Genomic DNA, 13057 nt, shown 5'->3' with positions numbered 1-13057 from the left:
TTCTTTTGCATAATCATGCAATGAAAATAAAAATTACATAAACGGATGATTAAACTTGACATTATTTAACAACAATGTAATTTTTCCAAAATATCGCAAAGAAAAATCGATACATTTTCACACTCGTTTTGCTATATCGTTAACTAAGTCGAAACTACTTAGTAGAAGTCTGAAATGCGATGTTCAATAGAGGTAAATTTTAAGTTGGTACTTAAATTTAAGTTGCAACTTTGTAGTTTCGACTTAGTTGCTGGACTATGAATACGCGCCATTTACTTCAGACACGAAATGGAAAAGTTGGTTGAGCGTCAACTCATTAAATATACTTATGGTAATAAAAAGATAAAAACTATCCTTTGATCTTGCAGATATTTAATAAGAAATACAACCGGATTTGGAAATCACTGAAATTTAAATAAACTTTGTATTTCCCCTGCGAACGTTACTTAAGTATTTTTGAACCTTCCGACGCCATTATATTGTTTTTCAATGCATTTGTAGTAGTCTCACGATACATATACTGTACTGAACAGCATTACATGCACATACATAGATATAAAAAGCTGTTTGTCTGATGTCACACCTTTAACATACATCCTGATAACTAATGCTCCTTCTGCGACAGGGTATCCGTTTTTTTTCTTGTATACACCGGCAGTATCAAAATATTGCTTTGCTTGTAAAAATATGGTCATCGTTGTGCTATTGAAACAAGCATTGATAGATCAAAGCATTTTGAGTTATAAAGGTGTTGTTTTCTTAGCTTTTGACGGCGTTATGATATTGATGATTCTTGCTAATGTTCAGAAAGAGTTGAGAACACTTAAATCTTATATTGCATACTGAATTCGATTTCTTAAAAAAACTTTTACTACTCTTTATTCTCCCGACATCATGTTATGAACTTGCTCTAATTTGAAGGCAAGCCGTTGCTTCTGTGAAAATTCATCTTCTTCCAAAGTTACTGTTAATTGCTCATTGTATTTTACAGCATAAGTATATAGTTCGTGGAGGGCACAATTTGTATTGAACTCCGTAGTATGTAACTGTAAGAATAAAATTAGGCATTAAGTTACGACTTATGAAATTTAATAAATCATTAAAGTACATACTCTCGATTCCTCGGCCAACATAGCATTCATATCCTGATCGGAAATTGATGACATTTCTCTTATATCACGATAATATCTTTCAACCCATTTTCGATATTCCGGTATGTCTTTTGCGTACAGTAATTTGGAACTCGGTGAATCTTTACCTGTTATAAAGAATTGTCGTATGTACTATTTAACAGAAAACATACAAATTTTGTATTGACTTTACCTAATCGGTGATCTGACGTGGAACACGAGTCCATAAAGGTTTGAGCTACAACGGATAAGCAGGAATCAACTATATTCGACTTATGTATGTCAAACACAAAATTTGGATTCTTAATTAAATTAACCCAAAATCTGGAAATCAAGATAAGAAAATAGAAGTTTTAACATGATCTTCTCAGGCATTATCAAACATGCGTATACGCAAGAAAGTATATATAATACCTTAATGGCAAACTATTACTCTTCCATGTATGTACAACTTCGTGATCTGTTATGCCATGTAACAACGCTTGATCATCCAGAAAATCGAACATATATTTGATTGCTAACGGTAACGCTGAACCTCTGTGAGCTGTACTAAAGATCGTCTCGAAAAGATCATCGACGAATTTTTGCAATGTTCCTTTGGTTGCTAACAAACGGGTTAGATATATCTCAGACACGAGCTTATTAACACGCTCGCCTTCTTTTTGAATATCGCTATCATGGTGCTTAACCAAATGCCAAAATTTTATACCATTCTCGTGTAAGTCATTATTGAGTGGACTTCCAGCTCGGCTAAACGTTGGTGAGGAAGATGTATATTTCGATAAATTCAATGTTTCATATCTGTGGGCGAAACGATTGGACGAAAAAGCATACATTTAACAGATATATGTGTTAGTAGGTAATTATAAATCAAATCTTTGATTTCGAATTGATAAACTTCAAATTAGGAGCCTGCTCTTTTGAATTTGGGTATGTTTGGTGCACTGATGGGCGTTTTTGAATAAATTATTATTCAAATAAAAACTAAAACCTTATTCACTATTTCTCTATGCTTGAATGACGAATAAGTTTTTATTCTTCATTAAATTAATTTCGAATGAAGAACAATTTTTTCTTCATTCAAGAAATTTCCAATAACGAATAAATTTTCGTTCATTATCATGAAATTTTGATTGAATAATGAATTCTTATTCTTGATTCAAGTAATTCGAATGACGAATAAATTTTTATTCATCATCATGAAATTTCAAATACCCAGAGATGTTAAAAATACTCGTAAAATAATATTTAAATCAGATACCCATAATAATAAAAGTCGTCCAAATATTCGCAAGAATCACAAAAGTGTTTTGATAATAATTATATGGGAGATATTTTTTTTAAGTCATCGATAACTATTAAGACTTATATAATAAATCTTTTCTTTCTTGTCAGCGAGATAAATATTTTCAAGTCTTCAAAGACTTTTATTTTGAGACTTATTTATGAGTGTGAAAACATTTTTTGTCTTAAAGGACGGGCCTTGTTCAGGGCCATTTCATGATAAGTTCGTGACCATTTCGGGATAACTTCGAGACTAGTTGGGGCCCAGTTCCCAACTGGGCCCAAACTACTCCCAACTAGTCCATAACTAATCCCGAAATGGGCCCCAACAAGCCCCGTCTTTTAAGACTTTAAAAATTTTTACGCACTCATAATTATTATGAAAAGACTTTTATCATAAAAGTCTCAAAATAAAAATCTTCAAAAACTTAAAAATTTTGAATTATATCAGGTGGCGACAAAATAAATCAAACACGTCCTTTCTTTGTAATGTGCAAAATCGAATGATCTCTTCGATCCGTTTTTTAATGCCGTATAGCGTCGTTTTTACTCGCTACAACTAACGCGATTTCTATTGGCTAGTTACAAGTGAGCCTTAAGGTCTAGTTACAGTTTGAACGTTTGTGAATCTTAGGGTCTAAATACAACCAATTAGCAGCTAAATCTTAAGGTCTAATTAGTTATAAGAACGCATGTGCACACGAACACCTCCACACTTACCGAGTCCTACAACTCGGCCGTCCTGACTTATAGGATCTCCTGATTCTACGGCGTTGACATAAACTTTTTTTTTATGACTTTTCAGTTCTTTTTTCTATACTCGTACCATGGCTTAAAATTTGTAACCAACCAAGTACCTTTGTAAGGTATTTGGGACAGCTGAAATCCCTCTACGTCTTCTATTATGTAACGATCGCTTTCTAAAATTTTCGATATTCTATACAGTCCCTTGAATTTAGGTATTAATTTGCTAGATACTCCTACTTGCGAGTTGATATTGGAAACTACCACGTAGTCACCTACGTTGAACCAACGAGGCACTCATCGTTTGGCATCTGAGTATTCCTTGTTGTAATTTTGTGCTTCAACTTGTACTGATTTTGCCTGTTTTCTGCCATTCCTAGTGGTACCGAGTTCGACGTTTGAATTGGTTCTAATACATTTTCTTTAAGTGTTTCGATAATTTTTCCCTTCTGTCTCACTCCGAACAGCAATACGCTGGGAAGCTCTTGTGTTGCTTTATGCACTGTGTTGCTCATCGCGTGCTCCACAGAATCTAACACTTTTACCCACCCAATTTCCTTTTCGGAATCTATCATTTTTGCGATCATGGGTCCTAACTTTTACTAACAATTTTAACTTGGCCGTTTGCTTGAGGTGAACTTGTGGCGACTTTTATATGCCCGACGTTGTTGTCTATTAGAAAGCAGCTTCGTCGGTCTGATACTACGCATTTTGGCCTACTATATGCCCTAAATTAATATTTTAACGTCGTAACCGCTTTTTTCGACATTGTAGTATTTGCAGGGTAAAGGCGAAAAAATTTCGTAAACGCGTCAATTATTACTAATATGTGTTTATGCTTTGTGGATTGGCTATGAATTAGACCGTAGAGGTCAATGTGTATCATTTCGAATGGTACATTTCCCTTACGTATAATGTGTAAAAAACCCTCTTTTCTGCAGCTTTTGTTGGAAAACGCAATGCATTTTAAACAATTCTCAATGTGAGTGGTTGCCTTTTTTCTGATGTTCGGAAACCAATAACTCTTTTCTATAGTTTCCACAAATTTGTCTGTTCCTAAATAAACGTGTTTTCCCATAGACTCTGGTACGTAAAAGAGTAGGTTTCTGTCCTTCTTCTTGTAAATTATCCCGTTTCTCATCTCGTAGTCACTGTTTGCTAACCTCTAGTTTCTTTTTTATTTATTTAATTTAATCAACAAACAAGATGCTTACAGACTATATGACAAATTATAGATAGCATAAATGAAACCCTTATGGCAAGTGCCTTATGAGTAAATTCTTAAAAGAAAACTTTGAATAAGAAAAATCAAAGTCTAAAGAAGAGGAATAAGCATTAAATTGGGATAGAGTCCTTCTTAAAGAAGCATTCATCCCATAAACAGTTTTAACAACACCCACAAAAAACAATTCGTTACAACGAAGAATACGTGAGGGAATATTAAAACGAATTTTCATAAGGAGGTGCGAGCAATCTATAGTGCCTGCAATTAAATCAAAGACAAAGCACACCGATAACAGAGTACGCCTGGACTCTAAGGGCATCTGTTCGTCTCTATTCTAGCATATTATCAGATTTTCCTCAAAAGTGTTTGCGTGCACCACTAGCACATTATTTACTCTGCTTAGTGCATCCACATGCTGCATTCTTTTTCCTGCTCTGTGTTTAAGCTCATAACATATATGTAATACTTCTATATTGGCAGTAAGCTAACTTCTTAATGTGTAAGCATTCCGAAATCAAAGCGAGACAGTCTAGTACCGTTTTTGTCAATGTATTGTGTACTTGAGTGCCGTTTTCGTATATGTGTTGTGTACATGTTTATTTATAAACGTATGTGTTCCTTTTCTTTCGTACGTGTTTATTGATATATCTGGCTCTTACTGCCAATATAGGATTATTACATATATGGTTCATAATCGTAATTTTGTAGTTCTAAAGCCCACCTCGCTATTCGCGGGTTCATATCTTTTTTATTGAGCGTCAATGTTAGTGAGTTGCAGTCGGTAACAATTGTAAATTTTATGGCTTGCAAATAAATTCTGAACGTTTTTAGTGCTTATACGATTGCGAGTGTTTCTAACTCGAAACTGTGATATTTCGATTCTGTGTCTGTCGTGCGCTTGGAGAAATAGAGCACTGGATGAAGTTTATTGTCCTTTTTCTTCCGTAAAAAGTTGCTCCAAAACCTAGAGCATTTGCGTCGAAGTGCCACTCTGTTGCATCGTTTGGGTCATAGACAGCCAACAAAGGGGATACAATCAGTGTTTTTCGTAAGACTGTTAAAACACTCTAGCTCTGTGTCTCCAAACTGAAACTTTTTATCTTTCTTCGTAATATCGTGGAGGGGTTTGGCTATCGTTGAAAAATCTTTAATGAACCTCCGGAAATATGAGCATAAAAGCCCAGAAAATTTTGAACTTCGTGAACTTTAGTGGGGACTGCAAATGTTTATATGGCCTTTTTTCCTTTTTCGTTAGCCTGAATATCTACTCCAGTAATAGCGTAGCCAAGGTATATACCCTCGACTGCAAAAACTCACATTTATTTAACCTTAATTCTAAGTTATTCTGTACGATTTTTAAAAAACACTTTTCGTAATATTTCAAAATACTCTTTTAAACTCTGCGTCGCTATCATAATATCGTCCAGATAAACTATAACCTCTCCACTTCGAATCATGTCCGCAAAAATTTTGTTGATGAACTTCTGAAACGTTGCAGGTGCATTTTTGAGACCGAATGGCATTCTCGTACTGCCCTAACGGTGTAGTAAAGGATGTGTATGTTATTGAGTCTTCAACCATAAACACGTGAAAAAATCCGTTCTTGAGGTCCAGCTTCGTGAATATTTTCTTGTTCGCTAATCTATCTAACAAATCGTCTATGAGGGGCATAGGGTAACTGTCCTTTGCTGTAACCTTGTTTAATTTCCTAAAATCAACACATAACCGAAGATCAGCTGTTTTCTTTTTGACTAACACTATAGGTGACACTAATTCCGATTCACTAGGTCGTATATAACCTTTTTTTAAATATTTATCTATTATATTCTGTAACTCTAACTTCTCCTTATATGCCAGTATTCTCGGTGCGCAAGAAAATGGCTTTTCATCAACTAGCATCAGTTTCATCTCTTTTCTAACTAAAGGTCTGTCTTGCCTCTTTGAATTTAGGTAAACTCTTATAAAGATTTCGTTAAACAGTTTTTTATCATTGAATTTAATCTCTTCACCTAGTTTGAGATCTATGTCTGTTTCCTCGCACATATCTATTGCCATAATTTCGCTTACGACGCTTCTAACGTTATCGCTTTTATCAAGCTTATCAATTTCATTAATGTGTTTTAAGGTGCTCGTAAACGATGAGAGTAAATACCTTGAGAGTAGGAATTCACTCTCATTCTCACCGTCTAACAAGTAATGAGAGTGGGTATTCGCTCTTATCGTGGAGTTCTCATAAGTTCTCAGCACTGGAATATTCTTACCCGTGTAACAAGGTGTTTGAGAGTTTTCTTACACTCTCATTCATATTCTCAGCTCTCATATGCTACGCGTTGAGAATTTTTATTCTCAGCCGTACACAGTGTAATCAGGGCTGCCCTATTTTACATTAATATTTCAATACATTTTTGTGAAATCCTTTGCATGTACTTCTTTTTCTCAGCTAAAATTTTCTAATTTCTAAAGATTATTCAACTGGTTTATCTTATTTTGGCATTGCTCTTTTGTTTTAGAAATGTGGCTCTTATTTTATTGCTAAATGGGAAGGATTAAAAAGGATGACACCATTTTTGGCACTTTTATTTTTTTATTTGGCACATTTTGACACTTTTGTATCCTCATTGTGGCACCTCATAGCTAAGGGTAATTGGCAGCCCTGAGTGTAAGATGCCTAATAACGCAAGAGTGATAGAATGCAAGATTGCGCAAATCAAGCTGTGAGCAACCGGTTGTGACGTCATAAAAGTGAGGGAATGAATAAAAGCGAAGAAATGAGGGAGCAAAGAATAAACTCTAAAGAATAAGAGGAAACGCGAAAATGTTATGCGAAATAATGATTTAAATGCAAGTAGAATTGTGCCCATTATTTAGCCTTTTAAATTTGAACGTATATTCGGTACAAGCACATAATTTTAGACACATCTGGAACTAACTTGTCGGGACATTTTGTCTTATTTTTATAGGCATTTCAACACATTTTCTAGTGTGGGAAACTTTGCCAATAGCACCCTTTCTTTGAAAATGGGCATAAATATTGGTTAAAATATAGGCTGCATTTCTTTATTCATTCTGAACGTTTGGAATAAACGTTTTTGTTTACTTATTCTTTAGAACGTTCCTGATGATATGTCAACGTTTATTTCAAACGCATTCTGTTTATTCCGGCTGTGAAATTGGATTTTCCGGAATGTATAAAGAAACGCCGGCCGCTGTGGTGTAGTGGTAAGCAGTGCGCGCTTCCACTCCACAATGCCTGGGTTCAAACCCTGGTCAAAGCAACATCGCAAAAATATAGAAAAAAGGTTTTTTCTTAACAGCGGTCGTCCCTCGGCAGGCAATGGCAAACCTCCGAGTGTATTTCTGCCATGAAAAACAGCTTCTCATAAAAATACAATCGCCGTTCGGAGTCGGCGTAAAACTGTAGGTCCCTCCGCTTTGTGTGACAACATCAAGGCGCACGCCACAAATCGGAGGAGAAGCTCGGCCAAACACTAACATATGTGTAAGCGCCAATCTATTATTATTATTATTATAAAGAAACGCAGCCATAGTTTTGGCTTGAACTGCTCGGAAGAATTCCCTTTAAGGTTATTATTAATAGCAAAAAGTGTTTGATAAAGAGTCCAAAAGTATATATGGTACCGAAGGGAGAGTATAACCACCCACTTTCAAAAACTTATACACATAAAAATACATATTTACTTTTTAGGTACATTTACAGTCAGTCAATAAAGTTTAGGTACAGCGAATTTTTTACAACACGGTCAACTATTTTTTAAATATTTTATTTTTCGCAAATTTTTTATAAAAATATGGTTAATTCTACATCAAAAACCCCAAAAAGAAAAGTTCCAAACCTTGTGCAAGATTAAAGAAAATTCTGCAAAATTTCATTCAAATATTGCACTTTTTATTTACGCTCTCTAGAAAAAATTTGAGTATGCAGTCTTTTAGCCCATTCAATTTTAGTATAATAAAGTGCAAGTATGAGGAAGCTAGGACTTACCATTGATTTTTGGGAAATTTTTTTGTTGGAGGTGTCGCACATTTTTTCCATATAAAAAAATTATCAAACATTATTTTATATGAAGAAAATGAGCGACACCTTCGACAAAAAAAAATTCCTAAAAATCAATGGTAAGTCCTAGCCACCACAAACTCGCACTTTGTTTTGATTTTTGGGTTTTTTGTTGTAGAATTGACCATATTTTTATAAAAAATTATCGAAAAATAAAATATTTAAAAAAATAGTTGCCCGTATTGTAAAAAATTCGCTGTACCTAAACTTTATTGACTGACTGTATCTACATTTAAGTTCAATTTTTTCGGCAAATAGGTACAATTAGAAAATTTAATTGTCATCTCCAGTGTGAAAAGATATTTTATGATACCAGCGAGTAGGTGGATGCTGCCAAATCAACGAAGAGAGGGTTAGCGGTCCGCAAATAGCGCCACCTTTATTTTCTGCGAAATGCGCCACCTTATATACTTATGCAAATCTTGCTATGCATTGACCATTCATCATTTTGCTATTGTTGGGAACATTTGCATTTTGTCTTAAGCGAATTATTATATTGGAGGTTAAAAAGGTAAAAACAAAATTGAATACGTTGGGTGTAAGTATTCTCACGCTGTGTTGTTCATCAATATTAACTCATATTAAAATAATTCATAATTTTTTAGAGAAATGGACCGCCCCACACTTGGGCCGCCCCATATAACCGGGTGCTCAAAACTCTGAAATCATTTTCTTTCCATTAGACTCACTTGAACTATTTTTTAAGACTAAATTTTTGACGTCTTAACCCATTATTGATACAGCATTAACCCATTTTTCACTTGAATTTGGCAGTGACTTTTTTGGAACTAAAAGTAAAGGACTATTGTACGCTGGTCTAGCGGGCTCGACTATATTATCTTCTACCAATTTTTTCACTTGTTTTTCTACCTCTAATTTGTGGGCGTGCGGGATTCTATAATTTTTTATGTACACAGGAGTAGGATCTGTAAGTTGTATTTGCTGCTTATAAAAATTATTTGCTGTTATTGGCTCTGAATCGATGCCATATATGTCGCTATATTCTGAACATAATTGAGTTAATACCTTTTCATGATCTTTGGGAAAATTCTTTGAGAGTTTTTCTAATACCACTTTTTTTTCTACTAATTGAGTTACTTTGGTCTATTTCATGGATATCATAGTCGGACAGTTTTTCATAGAAAATGTTTTGGTAGTTTATTGTGATATTTTTATTTGTTATGTTTAGTATTCGGAATAACGGACGTTGTGAATAAATATTTCAGGTTCATTTGCTTTTATGTTTAATTTTCTAATTACTTCTGACCTGGCTGGAGTTATTATTGAATTTTCTTTGTGATCCACATAAACTCGTATAGGTATTTGTTATTGCCCGGACGTATTATGAGATAGTCATTTTCGTTAAGGAAATTTAAAAGACAATTGAATGTCTTTAAGAAATCTAAGCCCAATATACCATCGTATGGTATATGGAAATCTTCATTTACGATTTGAAATGTATGTGGTATAAGTATATTTTCTACTTGAAATTCTAAAAATGTCGTTCCTATTGATGATATTGTTCCTTGGTGTAGCGCGGGCCTTTTGTGCATATTGCGAGTGTATAAGTGTGCACTTTCGTCCAAGCTACAACTTCCTACCAGACTTAGGGCCGGTTGCTCAAAGCCTGGTTGACACTAATCACCGGTTAACATCGTTATCGACGTTTTCGGCTCCATATATATAACACGGTGTCGATAACGATGTTTAATCGGAAATTAGTGTCAACCAGGTTTTGAGCAACCCGCCCTTAGTTAACAAACGGTGCGGAACCTTGCTAGCTCTGCGATTCGATAAAGCAGTGTGGTATGTATGTGTGAATGTTTGTATCTTTCGAAGTGGAGTGATATGTAAGCAAAGTGTATGCGTGAGTATTAGGGTATGAGTGACTTCTTCGGCTGAGTCACCCCCTATAAAAACCGCGGAGGTAGCTCGAAGTAGTCATTAGAAAGTGGTGATTTTAAATCAAGTGTCGCGAGTGCTCGAAGTTCGCGAAAGTTGAATATTGCGGTAAATAGCTCGGTATATAGTGGAGTGAATATATGTACATGTGTATATACGCATATATACATACGAACGTATATATAACAAAGTGCAAAAAGCGGGTTTTGAAAGCACCGTAACTTGCACCGACCAGTAGCGAATCTAGCGGTTACTAACAAACGGAATTCGAGGTAAGAAAAAATTCTCGCATTGAAATGTCTTGATCCTAATCCAGGGCACCAAGAAATTTCTAGTGGCTTGCTTACATATATACATGCATTTATACGGATGAGCACTTGCACGTTAATGCACTCATGTATGTTCATGCATAGGTGCGCACAGGCGCAGGTGCATATGTTTGTATGTATGTATGGATGAAGGTTGGTTGCTATACAAACGCGAAGCTTAAGCTACGTTACTAATAATTATTTGTTTAACTTTTCTTTCAGGTCGCCAGCACCTATGTAAGTGCAAAAGGACCTCGATAATTTTGAGATTGACCTAGGAGCAACAAGACACATAACCACATGCACCCACACATTACATCCTAGCCAACATACTCATACACTACAGCATATTTATTTACATAGATAATACAATTGGATCAACACCCATACGCACCCCCACTTATCTATTACACCGAGATTGACACACACACGGGTTAAAATAATTAACATCCACACGCACTACAGATTGCATCTCACATCTGGATCAACACCCACACGCACCACCGTAAACACGTATCCACAATCTGTACACATCCATCGACACATATATGTATATACGCATGCCTTAAATCTATCGTCCGTCTGCTGATATCAGCTAACAGAACACGTGAAACAGCTGTTCCTGGTACATAGAGTGGACCAGGTCAACGGCCGCTGATCTGCGAATATACATAAGGGTTTGCAGACTCAACGACAGCTGGTTGGAAGTGAACGTATAGCAGCGAGGGAGAATAAGCAGAAGCAGAGCCTGAGGGAAACGAAACAAGTGCAGCGATCGTTCTGTCGGCATCGACGCTACTCGCCGCAGCACCAGCATCACCGGCGAAGAGAGGCCAAGCAGCGGCCTGTCTTTACTAGCTGTTTGCCTTCTCATTTTTTTTTTGCCTACAAACCAACATACATATAAATTGTTGTTAGGGTTTCTCATAGTTTAGTTTCTTTTACTTATGCATACCTACGCATGTACATACATACGTACATATGTAGATATGAAGTGTTACTAGGATTTCTTTTGCATAGGGAAAGTAATTTAGTTCATTTATTTATGCATAAATTCTTTTTTTTTTTTTATTATTACCTACCACTAGTTCACTTTGTTTTTTTGTTGCATTATTTTTATATTCTGGCATTCCACTTTTGCTTTTTACTTGTGCCAGGTTTCTTTGAATTGTAAATCAATAATTAGTAATTAGTAGAGTATCATTTGATCGTTTCTTTTCTTGAATTTTTTCATTTTTATTTTTTTGAATTTTTTCCACCTTTTTCGGTTCGTTGTTAGGTTTCCATGGGTACTTTTTCCAATGATCGTGGGTCAAATCGACGCATTCGAACACCACGTTTCAGATAATTTAAATTTTTGTTATCGCGTTCAGTTTCTTCAGTCATCTTTTTATTTGTAAATTTTTTTTTGCACACAAGACTCACTCGTCGCCCGCTACCGCGAGTGAGTGACTAGGGCAATAAGCAGTAAAGGCATCAACACCTCTGCTGGAGCCAATGTATGCATATGCGTATGTTTATATTGTTAGCCTCCCTTTTTACAGCAGTCCTCAACAGCATGTTGGTACCATCAGCGCTAGAGTGACCAGGGGAGTGCGATTTGGCTATTGATTCTTTTAATTACATACGTATATACATATATATGTGCACATGCATATAAATATACATAATATATATATATATAATAATATATATACTATATTATAGTTAGGTTATTTTGAGCAATTCGGCTGGATACTCGTATATGTATCTGTATCGCGCGGGTTCCGATATTTAGATATAAGTAGTACTCAATTGAATTGAATTTCGTAATATTTGCATATACAATTTGAATTATTGGTTTAAGTTAAGTTTTTGCTTTTTGGAATCATAGTGGAGTTTGAGGTTGAAGTAAGATTTTTTTGTTTATTTTTTTCTCGGGATTAATTAATAATAAGACTTGGTTTAAGTATTGATTTAAATTTAGTTTTTCTCGGTTTCTCTGAATTGTAGTGGAGTTTGAGGTTAAAGTAGGATGGTTTTTTTGTTCTACTTGTAAAGGATTAATACGTTAAGAGCTAGTTTGAATTATGGTAACTGGAGATATTTAGAGAGGGAACACTTTTCCGCCCTACTAAATGGCAGCAGCACGGAAAGTTGTGGAGAAGAAGAACCCGAGGCCGCAGTCGATGATGACGGAGTCGACGTTCCACCGCCTGACTATGACGAGGTACGTATAGCAATAACGCGGCTGAAAACAACAAAGCCGCTGGAGCTGACAGCCTGCCAGCTGAGCTATTCAAGTACGGCGGCGAGGAGTTGATAAGGTGCATGCATCAACTCTTGTGCAGAATATGGTCAGATGAACGCATGCCCGACGACTGGAATTTAAGTGTGCTCTGCCCAATCC

General features: G+C 35.6%; 1 protein-coding gene across 2 annotated transcripts in view; it reads right to left on the bottom strand.

The window, feature by feature from the left end:
* Nucleotides 1–229: 229 nt before the first annotated feature.
* PlexA (plexin A) overlaps nucleotides 230–13057 on the bottom strand; it is a 158739-nt gene continuing 145911 nt past the window's right edge. The window contains exons 5-8 of one of the 2 annotated variants that reach the window (XM_017610724.1): nucleotides 1545–1880; nucleotides 1324–1454; nucleotides 1113–1258; nucleotides 230–1046 (exon numbers count right to left, since the gene is read on the bottom strand). In XM_017610724.1, the coding sequence (XP_017466213.1) occupies nucleotides 879–1046; nucleotides 1113–1258; nucleotides 1324–1454; nucleotides 1545–1880 (781 nt within the window). In that variant the 3' untranslated portion in view covers nucleotides 230–878. Of the gene's footprint in view, nucleotides 1047–1112; nucleotides 1259–1323; nucleotides 1455–1544; nucleotides 1932–13057 lie in introns of both variants that reach the window. The other variant, XM_017610723.1, reaches the window with a different exon arrangement.

The sequence above is a fragment of the Rhagoletis zephyria genome, unplaced genomic scaffold (genome assembly GCF_001687245.7).
Source record: "Rhagoletis zephyria isolate East Lansing unplaced genomic scaffold, Rhagoletis_zephyria_1.1 Rzeph_scaffold_00335, whole genome shotgun sequence".
NCBI classification, from domain to species: Eukaryota; Metazoa; Arthropoda; class Insecta; order Diptera; family Tephritidae; genus Rhagoletis; species Rhagoletis zephyria.
This window is presented reverse-complemented; position numbering and strand designations above follow the sequence as displayed.